At 37.2% G+C, this 27,068-nt stretch overlaps 1 protein-coding gene across 2 annotated transcripts; it reads left to right on the top strand.

Annotated features, from left to right (window-relative positions):
• Positions 1-3,518: 3,518 nt before the first annotated feature.
• LOC108233144 (oxysterol-binding protein-related protein 2) lies at positions 3,519-26,506 on the top strand. Of its 2 annotated transcripts, none has more exons than XM_017411399.3 (14): positions 3,519-3,628; positions 14,819-15,187; positions 16,997-17,123; positions 17,713-17,788; positions 18,526-18,660; positions 19,149-19,246; positions 19,340-19,522; positions 19,658-19,765; positions 20,446-20,535; positions 20,822-20,942; positions 21,248-21,373; positions 21,608-21,731; positions 22,184-22,274; positions 22,796-26,506. In XM_017411399.3, the coding sequence occupies exons 2-14, from the start codon at positions 15,151-15,153 to the stop codon at positions 22,896-22,898; spliced, it is 1,419 nt and encodes a 472-aa protein (XP_017266888.1). In that variant the 5' UTR covers positions 3,519-3,628; positions 14,819-15,150; the 3' UTR covers positions 22,899-26,506. The 2 variants fall into 2 exon arrangements, with proteins under 2 accessions (XP_017266888.1, XP_017266889.1); XM_017411400.2 differs by lacking the exon at positions 3,519-3,628 and adding an exon at positions 8,494-8,631.
• The last annotated feature ends 562 nt before the right edge of the window (positions 26,507-27,068 follow it).

Genomic DNA, 27,068 nt, shown 5'->3' with positions numbered 1-27,068 from the left:
TGTTTTCTGTCACACCATCATGTAACCTGGGACCTTTCCTGGTTGAATTAAGGAAAAGTCAATGAAATGAAAGAATAAGAAACGTGTTCTGGTCCATCAGCAAAATGGGACTGTTATAGTGTATGTGTAGCTTGGCAAATATTATCGAACTCCTTCAATATTTTAATGATTTGAGTTCACAAGCAAAGCGTGCTACCATTAACGGGATGCAACGCACGAGCGGTTTCAACATGCTCACTGAGCACTAAGCTTACCAGAGAATGTGTGTACAGAAGTGATTTACACAGCAATAACACAACAAGCAAACATTGTGTTTTAAATTAAAGCTTATAGATCTGATTGGGAATCTAAGTAGCTAAGAATATACAGCTTGTAAGAAGTCCAGGGTTTATTGGAGTGTTTTGGAGTGTTTTTCCATCTGCCCAAGCAACCTGTGCTCAGTCCAAACTCATCAAATATTTCACATATTGTCAGAAACCTGCTCAGTTAGTTTTGAACACAAACAGTCGACTTCTCTACCATCTGACGATTTCTGGCAATCAATTGTTGACACAACTACATTCTGAAAATGTGGAAGAATTATTCTTATTATGCATTTTCTAGTAAGACAAACATTGTACCATTTAGGCACTTCAAGACGGAAAGATGAAAAGTGTAAAACTTTCCTGTTAAGACAAATGTAAGAATGAATATTTTTAATATGGCTCCTTCTCCACCATTGCTCCCAGAAGGACCAAGTGACTTATTATCATTTCATAAGCAAACATGTGTGATAGCTTTTGGGAGAGTATAAGTGCATCACGTAGCATGAATGACTCACATATTTGTGATTATGACAAGAAACATAGGCCCTGAACTGTTGAGTACTCAGACAAAAATGAGGAAATACGTACTTTTCAACACTTGTCTTCTTACTGAGCGTAGTTAAAGAAAAGGTGATGCAACAGTTTGGAATATTTTGCATCAGTTTCAAAATTAGAATGTATTTATTTCTATTTTTTCCAGTCATTGTATTGTGTTTTCATTTAAATTTCACGCAGCAACATTTTTTTTCAATTAGGTCTGTAACAATGTCATTTTCCTGATCTCAAACTGCAATTTCCAAAATAATCAGGAATGAAACATCAAGTTGTCACCACGCATCAATGTGTGTAAACAGCCCACCCACCATCCCACTGTTCTCCAGACCTCAATCTGAAAAGCAATTCAGTCAGCCAACCAGCAAACACTTACACAATGAGAATATTTCACTAATTGTGGCTGAAACACCCCCCTGATGTGCCTCTCATTGATGCCACGTCTGGATAATGAAGTGCAATACTTTCTAGTCTGCTTTCCTCACAGAAACGATGATAACAGAAAGTTGCTGTCTTTGCAAGTTATCTTCAGTCCAGTAATTGGAAGGCGGTCAGTGCTGTAGGTGGTTATAAAGCTGAGCTGTGTCAGCAGTGTCACTGTTTACCTCTGCCTGTCCAGATTAGCAGACAGATATATTCTATTACATATCACTGCCCTACTTTTATGACTGGTTTGCACTTTTATAATTTAGAACCAGTTTCACCTCTTCTTTCCCATTAATGCATGTTTTATCGGAGCTCTACTAAACTGAACTAAACTTTTGCAGGTAGACCCTCAAATTATAAAAGTAGTATATTGTTCAGCAGTGTTATGAGCCTCAACTGACTATTTTTTTTATTGCCCATGAAATCTAAAGGGGCAAATTGTTCCCCTTTCAGTAAAACAAGCCTCATGGAGCCTGTTTAGTCTGGAATAAAAAGTTTCACCACAATTCTTTTCCCTGCAGGCTACAGAAGATAGCCTCAGTGTCATATAAGCTACAAATGCTGCTTTGTCACCTCAACACGATGTGGTATATGTGGTAAGATACCTCTATCATGATTCAAACACCAGAAAATATTTAAATAGGTGGCAGAAAATTTTTAGATGAGCCACTATTATGATGATGTTTTGCTGCTGAGATTTGATCTCATGGCAGTAATTTAAATGTTTTCAAATACTGCTGTAATTAAGTGTCTTTCAATTAAATAAGTAAACAAAAAGCACCACTTGGTTGTTTTACTGCTGAACAGCACTTAAAATGAAAACCATACAGTGGACTGACAATTTCTTTTAATCATAGTATATATGATAAACTAAAGGATAATAAAAAAAGCTATTTAAGGTCATGAATAAAGATGAAATAGTTGTGTAGATTCAGTTCTAAAATGCATGTGAAAAGAAGTTGCCAGGAGAAAAGGTTGAGCAGTCTTTTAACTCCACCTTGTGTTGAGCAATTAAAACTGCAGCACACACTGATAATGTTTGGACAGTGCAGTGTCAAGGAACAATAAACCAGGAAGACAAAGCTTGTTTACACGATAAGATCAAAGCATTTTGTGGACCCAAATGTTTTTCAGTTTTATTGTTGTAAGGATTTATGTTGAAGCATCAGTCAAGTTTTATCTGACCTTCGTTTCAGTTGGGTTTCATTATGATGGCGTGACCATTTGTAGGAGATATATGACTGTGTCTTTGTGTGACTGTGTACAAGCAGGACTCAGTGTCCCACTGAGAGCCTGAATAGAAGCCATTTTTCCCCCTGCAATGTTCTCTGATTGTTCCCCTCCTTCCTTGCCATCTATGATCACATTCTCTGTTCTCTTTTCTTTTCTCCTCATCACACAATCATGGTTATGTAATTCAGGAAATGTAAAACAGTGCCTGCCCTTCTTATGTTGATTATTACAATAGCAAACATGAAAAGGTCTCTTTTTTAATTAGTTTATTGGAAATCTCATTTAGAAGCCCTAATTTTGGAACTACATTTACCGTTTGTATTTTTATGGTTCCTATCTTTAGCAAAAAACAAAACAAAAGAAGGCACTTCTTCCTGTGGCTTGAAAACCTTTAATAAACACACACAAAAAAATCATGCAATTAAAATCACCTTTGTTTGTGTAGAATATGTATCATGAATGTGGATCAGGAGCCCTTCACCACCTCAGGCCTGTTTTTCTCTGAGCAGGCAGCCAGCTGCATCAGACATATCAGTATCAAATATATCAGATCAGTGACTGATAAGCTGCATTATTAATGACAGAAATAATATACTACGGTTTAGCTGATGTGCCGCTGACAAAGCTGAAAAGGTATACCAATTATCCAAAGGCCAAACATGCCAACCCCCCACAATTATTATCAAGCATCACAATACAAATCTGTAAACTGTAAAATAGTTTTTTTTTTAGAGTTTGATACCACATTATATTATTATTACTTTTAGCAATTTTGGAGCACTAGAATTTTTATTTTCATATTTTGCAGGTATAAATTGAACACATCAAAACAAAAAGATCTATATATTTAGATGTAAATTGTGATAATAAAAAAGGCATTTGTATATGATATAAAACTTGGTCTGTAGAGCTTGAATGTTACTCTGCTGTCAAAGTTAGTTTGGGGCTTTTTGTGTATCGCAGCTGATTGGCTGCGGGCCACGTCGGTCAATCATCTGTTGACGCCCCCTCTGCCAGCGACTTCCGCTTCTGTGTAGAAACAAGACTACACACAATTCCTACCCATCTTTTGTTGGACTTGCCAAAACACTCACACTGCATGTACAGCCAAGGTAAGATCCAAGATGTTTTAGCGCTGTGTTTTGTGTTCTTTAACTTTGTTTTTCTGTGCTGCAAATTCTGTTTTCCTTTTTGTATTTTAAGAATATTGTTAGCTCTGTTGGTTAGCCACCTTTCTTTTTTCTAGCCCGCCCGCTAACTGTATGTTAGCTGTCAAAAAGCTTCCAGATCTTCAATCCGAGTCGGACTGCCAGCCTGATAGTGTCTGCTCAGGAGAGGGTATACCGCTTATATTTATGGGAAACTATTGCTAGATTTATTTACGTTTTATTTCGCAGACCAACATCCGAGTCCAGGATGTGCGCCGATCTATGTTGGCAAGCAAACAGTTTACGGTGGCATGTTAGGAAGGGTTCCCAGAGTTTTAGAGTGGTCAGTTAGGATTTAAATGACAATACGACACTCGACATTAGAGGTAGAAACATTATTTTAACAGCATCAGCCTCTTAAAGTAGCTTCTAATGCAGAGAGCGCTTAAAATTACTGTCAAACGTTGTGTCAGGGTGGAAAAGTCATGTGAAAAAGAGGATATTCGGATGGACATGGAGAGTTCCATCTCACCTGAGGAAGGGTTTAAACCTATGTTGTGTGTAAATGCTCAGCAAACAGTGGGAATGTCCCCCTGCCTGTTTGACTTCTGGCTGCCTCATCATCTCCATCTGAGTCACAGGAGGGGAAACTAAACAACTCTTAGCCTCCAAGCCTCGGTGTACTGCAGGTCATTGACACTCAGTGATGTTTTTTTTTAATCAGCCTTTCCTCAGGGTCATCCTCTAAGGCAACTACTGTCACGAGAAGGGATGTTAAATTGTGTATTGTTAGCTTTATCCACCTTACTTATATTAGATATACAGAAACTGTACATTTATAAATACTCAGTTGTTGATATTACAGCCAAACTTTAGTTACTGCAATGAACTAAACTTGTTTTTTATATATATTACCATTGTATCATTAACCAGCAGGAACAGAGTGAAATCACAGTTTTTTTTTGTTTTATTCCAGATATATAAAAGAAAAGTTAATACAGGTCCAAGACAGTACTTGTAGGTGCTTGAAAATTGCTTAAACATTTATCATACTATAATGTTAGAAAAAGAAAACAATAAAAAAAAAAACATGATTTTGTTTTACAGCACATTAGACACCAACAGTATCCTCTTAGGGTTAACAGTTGCTTTTATTTTGTTATGTCTTCCTCCCTAAGGTGCCCTAATTACCCCCATAGTTAGTTGCTATGGGGATTGTCTCCATTTGAAGGGGAAGCGTGAGTTAGTCACAGCGCACAGCTCTCCTCTCGCCACAAAAACAGCGTTAGGGACCTGTGCCCATGTGAGAGATTGTCTTTATTAGTTTAAATGGTTGCCCACTACTCAAATATTTATTCTTTGAGCTTGACAAAGGATAATTCAGTTGCGCAATACAAAATTTTGAGATCTGTGGTTTCATTAAAACGAACAGGAAGCACATGTTGTAAGACATGTCCGAAAAGTCAGGTTTCAACACTGCTGAGAGGCAGGTTTCAGCAGTGGCAGGACAAATATATGCAAACGCAGCCGTCACATTAATTAATGTATCACCAAGTTGTATTTGAATCTGAAATTGCCCCATTTTCTTTTGTTTTATAACAGTTCGAAGATGCCTAAAGAAATGCTTAGAGAATCATTCAAATGTGAAAAATGTATGTTTATTTACAATGCAAAGTGTTTCAGCTGTTTTTACCTCACTTTAGCAAACACAGCAGCCATTTTTTTTTGGTGTGTGCTTTATCTTGTCCCGTTGGGATAAGGCAGAGCTTGAGCTAATGCCTTCCAGACAACCATCCCAGCAACAGAGAGGTATTATTATATGTTTAATTTACGACACAGGAGAGGGGCCAATCGGAAGTCTCTTATGTACAGCCATTGCATTGTTTTACTCTGCGTTTAAGGGCTCGTTGTCAAAGCAAAAGCATGTTAGGCAGCCACGACAAAATATGAAAACAAGGGTGCATTATTATGTCAACATATTATCAGTAGTAGCCAATATTGGGATGATGCCAATTGAAATATTGATCTGTCTCTATTTGCTTACAATGCTTCCTTTGTCAGTGCTGTATTACATTTGTTTCAGCAAGTAATTTGATAAAAGTTCCAAATTTACTTTGTAATTGATCTGTTACATTGGTTGTCTGAAGTAGGTAAAAGTTGGACACTGATTTAGATTGTCTGAAAGTTTGTCTAAAAGCGATGTGTTTGTGAAACTGTTGTTGTTAAAGTTAATAGTTCTCTTCCTTAACTGGTCTATTTGGGTTAGTAGGCAACAGTGTGCCTTCTGGGACTGTGGAATCTGGCTTCATTTTATTTGTTTTTCATATTTCCTGTCCTTGTTTATTGATGGTGAAGACAGTGGTTGATCAGGAAGTCAGACAGTTTTTCTTTCTGGTGTGTTTGGTTTAAAGGGTGGAAACCTTTTCAAGGAGTTTCAAGGTAAGATGCAGAGCAGGTTTAGTATCTGCAGACTGTGAAAGTAAAACATTTCAGCTAGCCGGTATCACAGGAACGTGCTGATTCATACTATGCTGAATGGCAAGAGTTGTGTGTAAGTGTGAGTGGGAGAGAAATTGTATGCTCAGCTTCTTGCTCACAGTCGGGCAGTATTTTATTCCCAGGAGGTTAGTGCTACAGTCTGCTGAGAAAAACAAAGAGTCTGTACTCAGCACAATCTTCAGTCTAACCTGAGATTGTTGGGCCGTGTCAGGATTCTCTGTTTGGATATTCAAACGTTTTTTGGGAATATCCCATGAATCTTCACTGTGACCAGCAGGTCAGTTTGGAACAGTTGGTATCAGTACACTTTCTAAAACAATTAAAAGGTCTCCACCCTCCGCCTGTATCATGTGATGCACAATCTCATGTCCAGAGTATGTGTTAAGGATGACTCTCAGCTACTTCTCCACTAAATTTTAGTTCAATATATGTAGAATTTACTGAGTTATAGCCATTTCTGTGTTGTAGTGGGTGTTAAATGTTAGTAAACTTTGTAGCCATTCTAGTGTATGATTTCATAGGTATATTGTTATGCTACGGCAACTCTACTAGGACAAATGGCACAACACAACAACTACTCACTCAGATTATCTTGACAAAATCAAAATCAATTTTTTCCATTTAAACATTGATTCAGAATCGTCCATGTCCATGATGCAATGCGTCTAAAAATAGATTATAACCCTCACCCCTACTAAATGTATTAAAACACTCCTTGAGTTTGATTTATTAACTCCTGAAAATCTGCCTGTCAGTGTAGCATTACTTCCTCAATGACAGTACGTGAACAAAATAGTACTAGTTCTCCATTTCCATAGCAACTCAGCCCTCCAAAGTTGGCCCTGATCTCTTTTTTATTTCCTGCACAAATTGGTGCACTAAAAACATCCAGAGAAGCAAAATACTTCTCTGTGTAGGCTCTCTTTAACTCAGTGGCCTGCCTGTGCTTCATGTTCTCTCAGTTGCTTCTCCAATTCTAAATATGCTCTCCCTCCTTCTCAGCAATTGGCTGATCAAATCTGTTTCCTTCATCTTAGCCTTTGCCACTGATCTTTAATTGAAAACTGCTCTTTTTTTTTTTTTGCTCGAATCTTGGGCAAATCTTTTGTAATTTCGGCCTTTATGTCTGCTGCTAAACATTTAGCTCTTTTTGTTTTTTTTATAAAAGAAGCCAACTTGCCTCAGGAACTGAAAAAGCTCATTGCATACAACCCCCCTTTTTCTTATTTCTGCATTTGAACCATTTCACTTTTTGACGACGCACAGTTTGTGCATAAGATCACAGTTATTACTTGTTTGTGTTCTATTTTAACTTTTGTTCTGCTAATATGTAGTGTTTGAATGATGAAAAAGCAAGGTTCAAAGGTACAATGGAGGACTAAAAATCTAAACAAAGAGCCTTCCTTTTTGTGCAATCAGTGTAAAACATTTACCAGTTTAAGCTCAGTTGGCATGCTCATTGTTTCTTTTTTTGCTACATTTTTAGGATAATCATGAGATTCAACAGGCCATTAAGTTGACATAAAATAGTTTGTGTACTGCCTATATCTTGTATGTATCTATAGGTTTCTATAAACAGAAGCTAGAAGGTACAGTTTGCTCTGGTTGTTTTGCACCAGTGTCTGGATTGGAGCCCTCTCATGTTTGTGTACGTGTTGATGAAAATTTTAATTTTACTCTTTTATGAAATAATCTCCATTAGTTTTGCCATTGGGAAACTGTTGATGTATTGGACATTAAAGCTGGAGATGTCTTTCAAAAATCTTTAAAAAAAAGTCCTATTTGATTTGAATGACATTTGAAGTTTCTCTCCACTGTCCTATGATTGTTGCATACAATATTGAGCTTGTTGCAGTTTGAACCAACATCGTACATTAGTTGTTGCAATCTCAAGGCTTATGTGATATAAGATCAACAGTTCCACCCTTTTTACTGAATTCTGCAAGCCTCGAGGAAAGAAGCTGCTGTTTAAATTCAGGGTTAGTTCTTACGATTATTGCTCCTTTCTGAGAATATATCAACACCCATGCAGGATTCTGTTTAGATAAGACACAAACTAGTTTATTTACTCAGCACATTTCCTTTAAAATGTGTAAGAACTCTTTTTGTGTGCCACCACTTAACCTTTCAAAAGTTTATATCAGAGGTTGTTTTGGTCTTCGTTTTATTTTTAATCTGCACCTTAATATTTTTTGATCTGAGTTGAATTGTGTGTGTGTGTGTATGTGTGAATTCCACCTAAAGTATGTTGTTTCACAGTGTACAGAGGTGTGTCAGCTATTCAGTCAGACGTGTGCAACAAGAAATGAAGAGGCGTGTTTGTGTTCTACATGTGTCTTTGTAGCACACAGTAAAAAGCTGTTCTGTTCATTTCTTTCACCTTGGTGCTCCCTTCTCTCTCCTTCATGACTCTTCGGTGCTGCAGGATTGAATGTTTCAGTCGGAGGACTACAGATCAACAAGACAAGGTTTTTTTTTTGCTTTTAATAACAGCATTAAATTTAACATTTAAATAACAATATAAATAGTAGATTAAACACACAAATTTAAAAAATGAATGGTTTTATGGTATTCATAGGTCATTTCCTTACAACGAAAAAAGTATTTCGGTGGTAAAATGACTATTTTATTCAAAGGAATTATATATTAAAGATTTCAGCTCATGTAGTCAATAAATACAATTTATTTTTCATATTTGATCATTTATTGAATCACATTCATCACAGTACAGTTTGGTCAGTATGGTTCCAAATACAAGCGAGCTCAGGACAAAACCTTGTTTATATTGTGCAATTTGTTAGCGCTCAGAATGTGTCGGGGATCAGTATCAGCTTCTGTCACACCAACTCTTAGGTCATTATCTGTAAAACTGGCTGAATTGTAGCCATTTTTGTGTTTAAGGTCAGTTGGCTGTGGCAGCCATCTTAAATTGATTTGACTCCAAAGGTTTTCCAGTGATTACTTTTTGCTCAGGACCTTTTGTAGTTGGAAGACAAAACAATCAAATCACCTGAGTTAGAATGCTGTTTGCAGTTCTGCATTAATTTATAAATAGGAGTTTTAATAATTTTTTTTACAGTTTTGTGTTTTCTAGGTACCTTCATGTGTGAACAAATAGAAGAAAGGGTCACATATCTATGTACTTAGTGGAAGATTGCTATATGTCACATTTGGGTCATCTGATAAACTGTTGTCTAAATATGGTGGAGTGGTTGTGATGCGTGTATGATGCCATGTTTGTCATGATTGTGTAATGGTTCACCGGCATTTCGGAGAGAGCGAGTGACATGATCTGAGAGTGCACTGCAGCCAATCAGATGGCTTGTCTCTGCATCTGTTGTGTGTGTGTGTGTGTGTGTGGGGGGGGGTGTATTTAATTTAGCTGCACTGTTAACAACTACAAAGATTTACAACAATATATCATTTAGACTAAAACAGGATTTGTTTTTTTAGTCTTGATAACTATTGCAATATTGACTTTATTTGTTAGTATTCTGCAGCTTTCAACTTTTTCTGTAATTACAGATACTAGATAAGATTCGAAGCAGTATCACTAAGAGTAAAAAAAGTACTTAAGTAATTTAACAAATGATAGTTACTGAAATTAACAGTTTAAGATTATCCCCAGATTTTTCAGATATAAGTTTCATGTCCAGTGTGGCTCCTCAGCTGTCCTTTACAAAAGCTTTAAGGAACACAATTAGTTTCTTTGTAGGGTAGCTACATGCCGACAGTAGTTGCTAAACCAGAGATTGCCTTATTTTTCTTAAGTCCCAGTCAGAAGTATTTTGTCACAATACAGTTTCCTTGTGCACTGATGTAAGGCAGTATTTGAAGATGTTTTTGTTTCCAGCCCATAGAAAGCAGAGTGAAGAGATATGAGCGTGGAGTAAGTTGTTGGCAACATGATATCTCCTATTGCTAAATACAAAATACAATATTACGTAGCTGTTCTGAGACTGGGGTTTAGCTCAAAGTTGGTAGCATTATGTTGAAATGAGCTTTAATCCAACTTTATTCCAGTTTCAGGCTGTACACAGCTGAATCTTGAATTATTTTTGGTAAAATTGTGTTTTCTAACCAAGTTAGGACAGTGTTTGAGGAAATCCTGGATAAATTATTTCAAGAATAATGCTTTATAGTATGAATCAATTGCATTAGATGGTGCAGAGTTGTTTAGAAATAGTTTATATGTTGCATTATTTGTTGTCTTTTAGTTTCAGAACAGTTTCAGATTATTACATGAAAACAGAAATGGAATCATTGCTTGTGGTCTCTGTCACTACAACTTTGCTTCCTGATTTGCTGGCTTCCCCCCTTTACCATCAATGTTAGCATGGACGCAGCTGGACAGATGTCTTCAATACTTAATTAGACTTGTTGTGGTATGAGTACAGCCTATATTGTAATATATTTGGTGAACAGAAGCTGAGATAATGTGCAAATCTGATTTTCAGACATAGATGTACGCTTTCCCAGATGTACGAACAAACATATGTGGAATTTTGTCTTTTGTCAACAGTAAAGTGCTGTCATGTCAGAAATGATAAGACAGGCAGGAAGAACTAGCTTAATGATTTTTATAAACTTAATAAAAAAAATGCTGGACATAAAATCTCATGGACTGAGACAATAGTGATTGGCAGAATATATCTGCCTTAAGATAATGAGAGAAAGCTGTTCCACTTCACATTGATCTACTTTGTGTTGGTCTGTCACATAAAATCCCAGTAAAATACGGTGTGGTTTGTTGTTGTCACATGGCAAAGTGAGGAAAAGTTCAAGGAGTATGAATACTTTTTCAAGGCCCTGTTTATCCTTGCGGTGCTTATCAGAACCCCCTGTCGCACCAGGCGCCAGCCTCTGATGGAGAGCTGTATCAGTGAGGAGTGCAGTTTGACCCGACGCCATGACATGATCAGACATGTGTCCTACATGGTATTTCTGCAGCATATGGTGAAGACATGTCACTTGTTTCCACCAGACTTGTTTGTGCTGCTCTATGTGGCTTCATTTTAGACCGGGAGCATTTCAGAAGCGGAATGTGTTGTTTGCCTAACAGTATGAGTCACAGTCACCTGGGAAAACCTGCATCATTCTGTTGTAATTGCTGCTCTAATAACTCAACTACTCACCTTTTACTCCCAACACTTCTGCAGTTAATTTCCACATCTCGTTATTTTATTTAACAGAAAAATAAAAGGTATCTAATGTGTCAGCTGACATGTGTAAGGTGTTACTGTATGTTTTTAATATGCTGCATTACCAGTTGTGTCAATAAAATGAATGAATTAATGAATGAATAGTTTATTTCAAAATTATTTCTATATGGTAATGATTTAATAATTATATAAGGCTGTATATAGTTTTTCCCACATTTACCATTCTGTCAAACATATTTAGTATAAAAAAAAATGAACTAGAAGCACTCAGAGAGTGTGAACCTCCGCCAAGGCCATAGGGTCTTTAAAAAATTGTAGGATCCAGATTAGGATCTGGATCACCACTAAAATGTAATCTATTGTTTGTTTGTTTTTGTGACAACCCCAAGATTTCCTGGAAATTTAATCAAAATCTGTTAATTTGTTTTTAAGTAATCTTGCTAAAAGAGACAGACAGACAAACCAACCAACACCACTAAAAACACAGCCTTCTTGTAAAGCTGCATTAGACTTAAAACTACAGGTCTGACGTATGTATAAAATGGGTTAACCGAGTTTAGAAAAACATTTTCCAGCAGTATGGTGCTGAATCACCTGCCTCTCAGCTGAAGGACGTCAAACTCGTCAGAAATAAAGCAGCTCTGCCTTGACTGTGAAGACGCATTAGTAGCAAAACATTTTTATTTTTTTGCACATTAAAAGCTTTAAAAACTAATCATTGTGCTCCAATCCTCCTGTATTCAATAAGTTACTTGAATATCAGCAGAACGCAAAGTACTGGGCCAGTGATGTACAAAAAGTAAATGCGATAAACGGTATCAACATTTTAGATTTGACCATGTTTTGACTCCTAGCTTACTGTGAAGAAGGACATTTACAAAGGGCTGTCTTTCTTTTTTTTTTTTTTTTTTTCATTACAATAATCTCAACTTTAATCTCTTTCAAATGGAATTCAGAAATGGCCACCGAATCATTTGAACTTCTAAGAATGCTCTAGTTTATGTAATTGTCAGGCCACAGGAAGTGTGCTTTGTGTTATTTTATTTATTTATTTATTTCATTAGATGTCATCTGTTAATAATGAGTTTACACAAGTTCCTTTATTTTTGTTCTCCAAATTGTTGAAGTTAAAATAATTCTATCATTTAATTTTATTCAATCGAGCGTTGGTGGCTTAAGTAAGGCAATAAATAACTTGTGCGGATGCTAGTTGGTAAAATGTTTAAAGAGCAGCTTGTCATCCATTCTGTTCACCTTATCAATTGTTGAAGCCAAGGCCAAAGTTCATTTGTGTGCTGAAGGCGTTACCTCTCTCTGCTATAGGTAAAATCCATGCACTTTGTGGAACAAAGGCAGAGTTGGAGGAGAGGAAAAGGAATAATCACTGTTTGCTCCCAGGTTTAGTGATTCACTGTCAGATTTGAGCAACTTAATTAAAACGTCTTAGGATTTGATGGCATGACAGGTACTGTAAGATGATTCTAATGCTCACATTTTCAGACAAAGTAGATCATTTATCACGTTTCTGTATTTTACTTGAGGATAATTTTTAAATGGAATAGCAGATGATGATCTATGCTGTCTAAGTTTTTACATGACTAGATGAGTCTTAGATTGTCAATGATTCTAGGAAATTATTCAATGAAAGGCAAAAGATGGACCAAAAGAACAGTCAGGTCTGAGAGGAAAAAAGAGTGTTTGAATATTTTAAGGAGACAGAAAACAAACTTCTGTGCAATATAATAAAACTGAATAAGTTTCTACAACAGCATGACAACAGTGGTTCACTTTACCAAACAGAAGTAGCAAGTTCTAATTATTTAAATTTGATTCAGAAACAGGAAACTTACAGATTACTAGACAAGCTTCTCGAAGTTGTTAACTCATGCAGTTACCAGAAAGAATAGATACAAGAGCGCTTCTTCCTCTGACATGTTTTTGACCTATTAGTCTTCTTTGTTCTTCACTCAGCTCTGATGCTGTCAGGCCACTAAAGTCAACAGTTACTGTATTAACTTTGTGTTTCCTGGCTGTCAAATTGGTTTCCTTATAATAAGATCTATTGTGTTTATTACAGTAGTGAAACAAACTAGGTAATCCTACATGTGTGACCCAAGGAGTTCTTACTACATTCTTCACTGTCATTGTGACGAATGCAGTAAAGTCAGCAGTCATGCTTACAGGTACGGCTGCATTCGTCAGAAATAAACTTCCAGTGTTTCTTGATATTGTTTTGTTTCAAAAGCTGTAAGAATGTCATCAGATGCAGTCATTGAGCAACTTATTATCGCCCAGAGTCAAAGTGGCGATAATGTTTTTGTGTGTTTGTGTAAATGTTTGTCTGTAGCGTTGGCCAAAAAAAAAAAAATTCATGAACCAATGAATGGATTTTATTTAAACTCTCAGAAAGTAATCATTGCATGTAAACCTACAGCTGTTTAGTTTTCAAAATCAACCCCATTCAAGATGGCTGCCACAGCTAACTGACTTTAACCAACACAATAACTGTTACATCACAGCCAATTTTACAGATATTGAGCTAAAACTTGGTGCATCTGTAGCTAAGTCGTTCCAAACACGTACTCTGAATGCCACACATTGCGCAACAGCTTTGCGTACAACTTGCCATCACCTATTGGAGTCAACTGAGCCTGTCTGTTAGCAAAATATCTCGTGAAACCCTGGATGTATTTCAGTGAAACTCTCAGAAAGTGATTTTTGGATGTACATCTGCAAGTCAATAACCTTTGGAGTCCAGCCAATTCAGGATGTTCTAACAGATCCTGTGAGATCTCGTTATATTACATGAGATCGCACACAACAAAATTTGCAATATTTGACCTAAACAGCTATAACACCATCCCTTCTCATCATAAGATGATCTTGGTTTAAAATTGTCATGACAGGCGGCGGGTGATATGCATTCCTTCAAGGAATGCTAGGCCTTTATTTGCATTATGTGATGGTTCAAACAGCATTTACTACCACCGGCTCCACGCCAACCACCTTCAGTGACATTCAGGAAACATGCCACCTGTTTTAGACAGTTGTATACATTTAGGCTACAGAGTGTGTTTAACTCCTCTGAGGGCACGTTGTTCTTGTTTATGCCTGATTGATCTGTCAAAATTTAAAGTGACTTTGAAAAGAAAGAATTTGAGCTCATGTCGGGTCATGAATGTAAACTCTGTGGAGATATTGTACCGGATAAATGCTGATTGCAGTGGTGTCTTGAATATGTAACTACTAGCCTTGAAAATAACTGTTTGTATTCATTAGCTTGTGATGGACAGAATTGTTGCTTAAACTAAGCAGATTTTTACCTCAAGTCTTAGATAGCGGAGCGTGACCTTCAGCAGTTTGCCTCATTTTTAATCTGACCATTTCATTACAGCGCTGTAGCAAATTCTTCTCTTCGTGCTAGTTTTGGTTAAAAAATTATTTGTATTTATTGTAGTTATAATGTTTCTTCTGTTTGTTTTTGTTTTTACAGGTTACAATTTTCCTTGGTCAGCAAAGCCAAAAAAATTGAACTCTCAAGTTACAGACGTCAGCGTGCCGTTTGTCAACTGAGAAGCTGATTTTACTCAGACTCACATCCACCCGTGTGTTCAGTCTCTGGTCATACCCGCAGCTAAAACTGGCGTCAGACTGACTTTGGGAAGCCCTCCTTGCTTCCAGTAAAGGTTTTACCGTTTCCCTGGTGTCTCCTCCGAGGGTCCGGCTCTCCCTTCCAGAAGAACTCCTTGGGAGCTCCACCAAAGGAAACATGTGCTAAAAGCTGAACTTCTCTTCTGAACAACTGCTCAGCTTTGAGTCTAGAAGATGAACAATGAGGATGAGTTTTACGACGCCGTCACAGGTGAGTATCTGTGCTTGTTTTTTTTTTGTTTTTTTTTTAACATTCTGACATGTTTGCTTCCCACAGGTGACGTTGTCAGTTTTGTGAGCACACCATCAAGATAGATTAATATTATATATTTTGTTGCTTTTAGTTCTAATGTTCACCTGGATTCAGCAGGTAAATAAGAGACTAACAGTATAATCAGACCACAAATGTTAGAACATCTCATATCCAAGCGTTCAAACTTCAGCTTCTCTCTAACATCAGAAGTTTCTCTCAGCACATTTCTGCCAGGCATTTAACTCTGCGATTAAGAGAAAAAAATGAGACATTAATATAAACTTCAACTTGTTTTTGAAGGCAAATAACCCTGAGCTGGTAATTCGAGTTGCCTGTTATTGAAGTATAATATAGTTCAGTGGAACCTGATTAGTTTCAGTTGGATGATCAATTAAATAATTCAGAGGTCGGTGCCGGTCAACCAACAACACCTGGAACGTTTTATGCTTCGTAACTCTGTGTTCTGTTTTGTTTTTTAGAATTAACAAAAAAAGCTGAATTCTAAAGTGAATAAATTTCCCTTTGGGTTTAGAAAGCTTTTAGGTTTTTAGATTAATTATAATATAAAATTTGTTTGTTTTTTTTAGTTTTTTTTTAGTTCAAATAGGAAGGAAGAGGAGGTGAGGTTTGGAAAAGACAAGAGGTCACAAAGTAAACTCCTGGGATGCTCTGTGATGAGTGCCTCTAAAAAAACACGCTTTAGCTAATTACTTTGTGTGGAAAAAGATGCAGTTCTGTATATTTCTCCACCTGTCTTTTTGTTATTATTTTTGTCATCATACTCATATAAGGCTGATGGAAACCTGGATTACTCATCAGTTATCAGTATTTAAAGAAAGAGTTCACTGCAGTCAACATCAGGTGGCCTCTAAGACACTGGGTCTCCTCTTGGACATGGTGCTACTCTACATAATCCTTTTGCTCTTCTTGCTGCCTTCCTTTGATTTTCTGTGTTTAAAGCATTGACCTTTTTTGTAAACAGAATGTGATCATTACATCATTTCTGCTCTTCCTCAATCAAGTCAAATCAGCGTAAAGAGATGCAGAGAGCATGTTGACAGGAAACTCAAGTGGGTCAGGCTGTGATGACATTTAAAGAAAACGCACCTTAAACTTGTTGAAAAATGGCCAAACAGTGAACTTTTCAGTCTATTTTAAGCTAACATTGAGGCCCTACCTTTTTCTCTTCACTCCACCCTGTGGCGTAATTTCGGGCAAACAGTTGGTCAACATTGACAGCAACATTCAGGAGTAAATATTTGTTTGAAATCTATAATGTAAAAAGCCTCACCTAAAAATAAACATTCAAATGTGCCACAGAAAAATATAGAATGTACTTGGAATGTAAGGAAAGCTGTTATTATATTATATGACTGCATTATGACAATTTATTGCTATTTTATTAGTTAATTTTCTTGCATATTTTATGTCCTTAACTTTGGAGTGATGAATATAAATTTGGAACTTCCGCCTGTTGTTTTAGTGAAGAGTTTAGTCAATGTCAGCTGTTTCAGACAATCAATAACATTTGCTATTCAAAAGTTCCTGATCCGATGCAAAGCAGTTCGCACTTTGAAGCAGATATCTGTAAGAGCCTGTTGCTGCAGATAAAAGCTTAATATTCAACCCAGCACTGGCTGCATGCAAAATCTTAATCATCTGACTTTAGTTTTTATTACCATGTCTGCACAGAGCATTGGCTGTGGGAGATAAATGGCTAATTTTCAGAATTTAAAAAAAAAATAAAAAATTTTGTATTCCCCCCAGGCCTGGATTCAGACGAGTCGTACGAAGGGGTGTCTGAGGCCAGTTTCAAAGATGCAAAGGGGTTTGACTGCAGCAGTCAGAAGAACAATGGATCAGTACCACAAGAGAATGGCATCAAGAAACACAGGTATGACTGCATTCCTGCTCCACATTCCAGCTGCTGCATGTGTCTGGATTAGGTTTAGACAAAAACTAATTCAAGTTTCTTTCTTAAGCTAGGACAGTATTTGTGGCCAAAGTTGAAATCAAATTTTTTTTTTTAAGATAATTAATTTGCATGTTGTCTATAAATTGACATTTGTTCTTATTTAGTCATTTTTTTAACCTGTGTTTGACAGATTTCATGTGGTAGTTGTGTTCTTCAAACGGTTGTCTGAAGGAAACTGGAGTAAATCAGTAAAACAGTTTGGTTGCTGTGTTCAGGGCTTGGCATGGCTGACTCACACATGGAAACATTTGGCTAATGCTGTTTGCTTTGACTTTTGCTTTTTTCAGTGATGTCATAGAGGGTGGGAAATTACCACTTTAGGAAAAAGCGACACAGTTTTCATTTATGTAAACAGATCGACTTGACTACAGTCATCAGAACATGGCAGTTTATTTTGTCTATGTAGCTTTTATCGTGTCATATTTACCTGTAACATATTCTGTTCTACTAATAAACTAAAAGGATTGCTGTATCATCTACTGTCTTTTTCCCCTCTCTTTATTTTTAGAACATCTTTACCAGCACCCATGTTTTCCAGAAGCACTATCAGTATCTGGAGTATCTTAAAGAAATGTATTGGACTGGTAAGGGCATGTTAACTGCTACAGTACTATACATTAAAACAAGATTTATAACCCAGTCAAAAGCCCTTTTCATATGATGCTTAAGATGCCTTTTCCTGCCACCGTGTAATTTGTGTGACTTATGAGGCGGCACAGCGGGTTGAAGTCAAACCACTGCTGTTACACTTCTGAGCTGGCATGGAGGTAGTCACAGAGCAGAGCTGGAAATGGGGTTCAGCACAAGCAGCGGCCCATTTTAAGCAAGGGTGAAAGAACGGGTCGTCTTTGCTGCCATATCACAGAAATTTTGTGAAAAGGGCTTCAGACTTGCTGTACAAAGAGAGGCCTTAAATCTGAGTTGTTACTTTTGACTTTTTCCACATGTGACAGGTTATGTTGGTAACATACTCCTCCATACATTGTGATTGGATGAAAAAAAATTAATTGATACATCTAAAGAATATAAAAACAAACAAAAAAAACCCTCAGCACTCTAAAAGAAATCTTTTTGTGGGAGTGTGGTGGCTTGCTTGGCTTTTCAGGATTTTATCTAAAATCGTCAAACAAACATTCTGATTTACTTCTTCCCTAAATAATATATACCAAAAAATAGCTTTTTAGGGATTCACTTTTGACCAATAACTTTCTTGCCAGTGGTTCAGTGAAACTGAAATGAGAAGCTTTTAAGAATTCAAATGATTTCACACAGTGTATTCTGCTAGCCAGTTTAATGTTTTTGTTTGTTTGTTTTTTTACAGGAACTGTCCAAAATCACAATGCCTATCATCTTCAATGAGCCCTTAAGCTTCTTGCAGAGAATCTCAGAATACATGGAACACACTTACCTCATCAACAGAGCCTGCTCGCTGTCTGACTCCATCGAGCGCATGCAGGTAAGAGTCACACATGAAAGCACCACGCTCGCTTTTATCACCGAAATGATCTCTGCTTCACAGTCTCATTGAACGCACCGATTCCTCGATTCATGTGGACTTAGAATAAATAAACATGTTTTTATTTTCAACTTTTTAATCTTTCTCATACATGTCTTTTTTTCCATCTGTCTGTAAAATCTTATTATTATTAATTTTGCTGAACACATTTGAACATTTTTGACACTAACATTCTTATGTTTATATAAAGTATTCAGGTTAAAGGGTTTTACTTAAATAATAAATATAAAAAATGATCAGAAGACCAGGTGTTTTATTTTGATGAAGCTTTAGCTCACTGAACTATATTGTATTTACCAGATACACAACTCAAGAAAAGAATAAATACTGAAGTAAACGTGCAGCATATTAATAATGCTAATTTACTGCTTGTAGCTACACTCACACATATATAAATGCTAATGTGGTTTGTAATTCCTTGTTTTTAGGCTGTAGCTGCTTTTGCTGTGTCAGCAGTTGCGTCTCAGTGGGACAGAACTGGAAAACCGTTCAACCCACTGCTGGGAGAGACCTATGAAATCATCAGGTACACACACACACACATATACCACCGCCAGCATCTCTTGTTAAGGCCTCTCCACAGATGATAATTAATTTTCTTTTATATGACTTTCTGCAGAGAAGAACAGGGTTTCCGGTTGGTGTCAGAGCAGGTATCCCATCACCCTCCAGTCAGTGCCTTCCACGCAGAGAGCCTCGCTGGGGACTTCGTCTTCCACGGCTCCATTTACCCGAAACTCAAGTTCTGGGGCAAGAGTGTTGAGGCAGAGCCGAGAGGAACAATCACACTAGAACTACTCAAGTGAGACACTGAGATGTTTGTGTTTCTTTGTAGATTTTTTTGTAAAAGTCTTTGTTCAACTAATTTTTCCTTTTTTTTTATTCCTTCCACAACTTCATACAATCTTTACTCCATCCCCTCCTTCCTCTCCTTCAGGCACAATGAAGTGTACACATGGAGTAATCCTTACTGCTGCGTACATAACATCATCCTGGGCAAACTATGGATAGAGCAGTATGGCACAGTGGAGATAGTCAACCACAGGTACATGAACGATACATGCACTGCAGGTCTTGAAAGAACAATATATAACTAGTTCTTCACTGACAAATTTATAGTCATCATGACAATAATTTACATTGAAATGCTGCACAGTCGCACATAAGAAATACTCTATATTTAGAGCTGATGGGCTACAGCGTCTCATATCCACTTTCTAATTAGAATCTATAAATATCCACTGTTTGGACACCATCTTAGGAAAGAAACTGAAACGCAGGTTTTGTTTGCTCTGATATATGAGACTGAAGCTTGTTTATTTTCTGCGCTCTCTGGCAAACAATCACTTTTCTAAGCTGCTTTTATCCAAGAAAGCTGTGAAAAGCTTGTTGTCTTGGTTCCTACCTTGCTGTGCCACATTCACACAAGTGCACGCTACAAGCTGTGTTGTTGTCTCACACTGTTTACCGTTACACTGATTGGTTGAGAGCCTAGAAAACATGTAAACACAACAAGGTTTAAACATTAATCTTTATATCCACATAATAAAGCAAAGCAGTGTTTGTAGAGTGGAAATAATTAAGGTTTAATTTCATAACATTTGTTCAAACAAGGAAAGGTACTCAGTCACCATCAAAATTCAGTATTTATTTTAACTTCATTTGTTTAATTTTCTGTAATTCATTCACACTCATAAAGTGACAAGATGTTCTCATTTTTTGCAGCACTGGAGAGAAGTGTGTTCTGAATTTCAAGCCATGTGGGATGTTTGGCAAAGAGTTGCACAAAGTTGAAGGATACATCCAAGACAAGAGGTTAAACATCACCTTTAGTGTGAAATTTATTTGATCAAACATTTAGACCATTTAAAGTTGTCCTTCTTTCTTTAAAATGTTCTCCTTTTCGTGTTGTTCTTTTTTCTTCTAACTTTTCTTTTCTAATAAAATCTTTCTTCCTTCTCTTGAATTATTTTTGTTCTGCTTCTCTTTTTTCTCATCTTTTCCCGTTGTCTTTCAACTTACTCTACCCAACATCTTTTTCTCTGCTTCCTCTCCTCTGTTTCCTGTTCCCTTTCTGCCGTCTGTTCTGTTTGGTCTGTAGTAAAAAGAAGCTCCGTGTCATCTACGGGAAGTGGACGGAGTGCATGTGGAGCGTCGACCCCCAGGCTTACGAAGCCCACAAGAAGTCGGAAAAGAAAGGCGACAGCAAGAGCAAAAAACACGTGAGAAAACCGCTAACTTGTTTTTAAATGTGCAGAGGTTATAAACTACTTAAAGACAGAACTGTCTTGTTTGTGTCCTCGGTTTTCTGTGTTTCTGTTTGGGTAAAACAAAAGACTTGTACATATTGGCGCTGATGTTTTGTAATGCAGCACAAAAAATATTCAACATCCATCAGAGTGTTGCTGACATAACAAATCAGACAGACTGACGATACAGTAGCTGATAAGTGTTTGTAAGTCCAGGTCTTAGGATTCGGTTTGACCATGAACATCTTTTCTGTTAAAATAAACTGAATGATTTCCAGGAGGAGCTTGAGAAAACGGAGAATGATGAAGCAGACGACATGCCTGAGGTCCTGGAGACCGTGTCTATAGTACCAGGAAGTACCCTGTTGTGGAGGATAGAGTCCAGACCAGCACACTCTGCAACGGTAAGAATATAAAATCACACATATAGCTATAAATAAACACTCCTGTAAGTCAGTGAGCACCATAAAGTAGGAGTTTATTTTCCTTTCTCTTACTTTTTGGTTACTTGACGTCAAGATCAAATATTTTAAGCTAAAAGCTAATCTAATGTTCTAGATTTGACACATTTCACATCAGTGCGGCAGGATTACATTTATCAGTACAAACACTTAGCAGTGCTTCTTGTTCCTCCTCAGATGTATCACTTCACAAACTTTGCCATGGCTCTCAATGAGCTGGAGCCGGGCATGGAGGCCATCTTAGCTCCCACCGATTGTCGCTTCAGGCCTGACATCAGAGCCATGGAGAACGGAAAGATAGGTAATCAGATTTTAATGTCTTATCAGCATCTGATGCTTCTTTGAAACTTGCATACCAAAAATGCCCTGCAGTAACACACCCCATGATGTTATAAATGACTATGTGTAAACTTAATTCAGCTGTTTGGAATATTCTCTGTTAGGAGACAAAAAAAAAGAAGCTTTTTCTGTAATCCTACACTGTTTAACAAAAGACAACAAGCAGTTTTGTCTCGAGCTGTTTTTCATGAAATACAAACACCAGGAAATAATCAGACAATGGTTCCACCTGCTGCTGGATGTCTGCTTTATTGTTTCGTGTTATTCAGAACAAAGTCAGTTATCCAGTTTTTTTTTTTGTTTTTTTTTTTATAAAGATGAAAACTCAAAATGAAAAATTTATTTCATATCAAATGTCCTTAGTTCGTTCAAGAAATTGTAAAATGTGGAAACCTTGTCTTTGCTTTTGTACAGATGAGGCCAGTCGGGAGAAGGAGCGACTGGAAGAAAAACAGAGAGCTGCCAGAAAGGAGAGAGCCAAGCACAACCAGGAGTGGAAAACCAGGTAGCAAACACTGCTCCAGCATTCTGTTCCACCTCTAAACCAGGGGTCCTCAATCCTTTTATATCAAACATCAACGTTCAATATGTCTGTCTGATGTCATAAATGCTTTATCTGGAACACCATGAGGAAAAGAATACATGAACAAGTGATGTTACAGATAATTTAAACCAAACATCTGAACATGAACGGCTCTGGGGCAGGATGTGGGTTTAGTGTCTGTTACCACGGTAATCTAGCAGAGTTCAAGTTGCCTTTTGTATTACCAGAAACTCTCACTTTCAGCTCAACGTAACTAGAATATGTTGCATATTAAGAGACACTAAATGTAAAATAAGGAAAAGGCATAAAAATGAATGCATAAATTAAGAAATGGAATAATGAGCTTTTCTTGGAATGAGGAGAAAAAAAGGTCAAATTAAATGGTTAAATAGGAAGAATAAATGGAAAAAGCAAGAAAAAGCTTATAGGATTAAAAAAGACATGTAAAAACAAAATTTTCTTAATCTGTGTGTGTGCATTAGGTGGTTCCAGATGGGCTCGAATCCATTCACCGGCTCCCAGGAGTGGATCTACTCAGGCGGCTACTTCAACAGGAACTACCAGAACCTGCCGGATATCTACTGAAAACCCGCTAGCCTTCATCCTCTGCCTCATCTTTATTCTGCAGTGATTTACCTGTCAGGATGCAGAGATTTATTAAAAAAAAGAAAAGAAAAGATGCATACACCCACCTTCATCTCACTGCCTTCATGATCATCCTGAAGCGTTTCAAACATCTGCTGCAGACCGGTCATAGAAGCACCATCATCATATCGGTCTTACTTTTGACGTCCTGTGTGATATTTGCCTCCTAACAGCCAACAAACGTCTCTCTCCTCTCTGCCCAGGCACTGTACAGAGCACAAGAAGAATATTATTCCTGAGCAATCCCAGCAGCAGAGAGCTGGACACTCCTAATGTTCAACAGACTCACAGTCTGAATGTTTAACATCTTTGCAATCAAACTCTTTCCTTTGAACTGGCATACCTCTGGGCTGTTGCTTATGACTCATTAATGAATAAATGTAAGTGAAAACAACCTTAACTAAAGCATAATGCACCACACGATGGATGGATTTCTGGATTTGAATGGAAACGCAGTCAACAAGGAAATCAGGGATGTGAATTTTCCTTTGACTGAAGATGGATCATGAAGAGGCTTTTCTCTTTTTTTCCCTCTAAACACTTAAAAATACAAATATAGACGACATCTTTGTTTTTGGGGAACAAACATCATGTATGTCTTCTGTTTAAGTTGGTTTGGACAAATCAAATGCAGGCAGTAGCTTAAAAATGTCAGCATTTCATAACCATAAAATAAAACCACTTGAATCACACATTATCAACCAAATCTAAACAATTTAACATGGAGGTTTCCTTAGCAACAGAGCAGAATGTAATCCATATTTAAACATTTACGCTGGCGCTTTAATGTGTCTGTAAAATACAAAAAAAACATACATTTTACTAACATGTATGATGAACTCTTAACAACATGCTTCTAATATGACCTTTCTGCAGGTTTATGCCAAAAACGTTAGTTTGCAGACAGTTAACTTCAACATGGGTCAATCTGGTTACAAAGTCACCACAAAGATTTTTTGTATGTTTAAACATAGTTCCCTAAAAATCAGAACAGCAGGATTTTATCATAAAGAGGTAAATATTTCTTTTTACAACAAACGATCTTAGCTTTACCCCATGCTGGTGAGCCTCACTCTTTTCCTTAAACCGCAGTCCTAAAGAAATAATAAAATGTCCGTTTTTAACCCTCATCCTGCACATGCAAGTCTGATCCTGGAAGACTAAACTTTCTCCTGAGTTGAAGCCGTTTCTGTGATTTTGTTGACATTTTAGGTAGATATTTTCAAATTGAAACAAACTGTGTCTGCGTTCAGCTGACCAGGAATGGGTTAAAGATGAATGCATATTAATTGTGCCGATATGTAAGTATGTACAGGTGCTTTAAAGTCACAATGATCACAGGAGAATGTTGATTTGAAAATGCCATAAATGATGCACTATAAGAGTCTGATTATTGTAACATGATGATAAAAAGAATCCGTTCTACAGATAGTAGGCAGTAATGAAACATTCAGCTGGCGGGATTGAATCAGTGAACTTTGCCACCAAGTTTGGGTCCATTGGCTGGTCTCTGGGCTCCACCTGCAAGAACATAACTAACAAAGTCAAACAGACCCACAACGTGATCGCACACTAAATAATATCACAAATGGACAACACCTGAAATGTAAAAAAATTAGAAAAAGCCACAATGATTGTAGTCCTTTTGTCTTTGTCCGTCTGTGTGCAGCTTCTGTACGTTTAGGTCAGTTATCGTCTCTGTGTCAGACTGCAACCTTCTTATTCTTAAAGAAATCTGGATCAGCTGAAAACAAAGACTTACCCAATGAGTGAAAACACAGACAGACCGATTGTTGAAAGCTCCCCAGCTGATAGCGGGCGAACTAACTGGTGTAATTCTGTGAGCTTTTGCCTCTGAGCAGACTTTGAATTATACTGAGCTCGACATAAAAATGACCAAATGAATAGTCATTTACTTTTTATTCCAGCTGAGCAGGACACAGTTTTCCGTTCAGTTTTACAAATAAAGACCTAACCTCTGATGTGTAGCAGAAACGGTCCAACAGGAATGGGCAATGGGTGGAGCTGGTCCTAGATGTGGTTCACAGCATCGTGGTGTTGATTTGGGATGTATGCTGACTAAATATTACCTAAAAGTTACACTAAATGTGGCTTTAAACTTAAATAAAACCTGTTTTAACAAACTAAAAATGCATTTCAATGTCTTCCATGTTAATAGTAGAAGTTTAATGGTGAGTAGGCTACAACCATCCACCCTGCAGACTCTTCTCTTGGAACATTTTCAGTCCTGTTTGATAAAAGGGAGTTTTTGACAGCAAACTTGTGTAAATGTGGAAAGGTTCTCTTGTTTAAACTCTTGAATGGTGAAGGGAGTGCAGAAAATTGGAACTCCAGCCAATTAAATGAGATCCCCTGATTTGTTATTACTATTTATTTGACTTTCCCATATTTCGTTTGAAATCATGTTTTTTTCATTGCAACATAGACTTTGGTTTACGGCACCGACTCTCTGCAGTGTTTGCACATCCACACAAACAGCACGCGTCTGATCTACTGATGTACACGTGCTTTACATTCCCCTCGCCGTGACATTAACAGCTAAATCATCACAATTATCTCTGTTGATGGTCTCTCTGATGGACGTTGACTTTGGTTCTGCAGCTGATTTGCATATATTTCGGTGATTGGAGAGAAAAGTTGCAGCACATTGAACCGTTTGGCACTACAGCTATCTTTGTTGTCACAGCTCAGATCAGCTTCACTTCTAATTCCTGTGTGGTTTAAAACAAATGCTTTGTGCCTGGATTTGTCAATTATTCTTCTCAAGTTTTTGTAATTCATGAGTATTATTTAAAACATTTGAGTTTTTTTTTTTCTACTTCTCTTGTTAAAATATCTTATTTTTGCCCCAGATCTGATATCAGAGGAGGACCAGGACTGGAAACACATGTTCCTTGTGGCTCTTCCATCTGTTTGTTTGACTTTGTATTACTCTCTCAAGAACACGTTTGGGTTCTCAAATTCACAGAATAAAGCCAGAATCTGGTAAAAAAAAATAAAAAAATTCAAAAATCAGTTTTTTTCAGTGACTCCTTTTAGGGAACACTACTCAAAATTGCACTGTCACTGAATTTAAACTAAACTAAACTGGAACACCAGAACCTTATACTTGCTGTGAACTGATTTTAGTTAGTAAAATGGATTAGTTGGGCAGGTAACACTTGTAACAGTCACATTAATGAGTGCTTATTTAGTAACATCACTAATACTCGGTTGTTTATAGTCGGAGGCTTTACGTTGCTTTGAGTGTCTTCTGTTCAGTTTAATGTTTCTCAGTCTGCGTTCTCCATGTTATATATATATGTCTACATGTGTTGCACAAAGGTAATCACAAGCAAAATGGCATATTCTTTTGTGCAATTGATTTATTTTTATAGTATTTAAACATTCTTTTGTGAGAACATTGTAACAGATGTTTTATTTTAAGGTAGGGGCTGTAAGGGGTCTTATCCTTATACGGTGGACAGCTCAGGAGGCTAATGAATGAGGGAAAATGTCTACTAATAAAATTCTAATTTCAGTTTTTTCACAGCGTCTCCTTTTGTTTGTCCAGCTGTGCACTTCCGTCAGGAAACATGGAAATGGGTGACTGTTGGGAAAGAAGCATCTGACTTCACGTACGTTTTTCCTAAAAAGCAGAATTACTGTGCAAAAGAGTAACTGTACTTCCTGTTTGGAGCAGAAGTACGACCACTCCTCCTGACTTTGTTTCCTTTATCATTCCTCATTAGCTAAACATTCAGCTCATGTCGTAACGATGAGAAACACATTTTAATATTTTAACTTTCAGAAAGTAATCACTGGATGGACAGCTACAACTGATTGACTTTTGGAGTCAGCTAGTTGATATTAGCCAACACAGAAATGGCTATAACTATAGAAACTGAGCTAAAATTTGTTGGAATTGCAGCTGAGAGTCATTCACAACACATACTGTGAGAGTGACATCTTGTGACGTTGCATAAAGTTACTTTGAAGGTTGACTTAAACAGCTACAGCTTTGTCCTTTTTGAACACAAAATGATCTTGGTTTAAAACTCTGGCAGAAAAGCTGCGGGCGATACGTGTTCCTTCAAGGAATACTAGGCC

Source organism: Kryptolebias marmoratus, linkage group LG8 (genome assembly GCF_001649575.2).
Source record: "Kryptolebias marmoratus isolate JLee-2015 linkage group LG8, ASM164957v2, whole genome shotgun sequence".
Classification (NCBI taxonomy): Eukaryota; Metazoa; Chordata; class Actinopteri; order Cyprinodontiformes; family Rivulidae; genus Kryptolebias; species Kryptolebias marmoratus.
The sequence above is the reverse complement of the archived record's forward strand: the minus strand, read 5'-3'. Positions and strand labels throughout refer to the sequence as shown.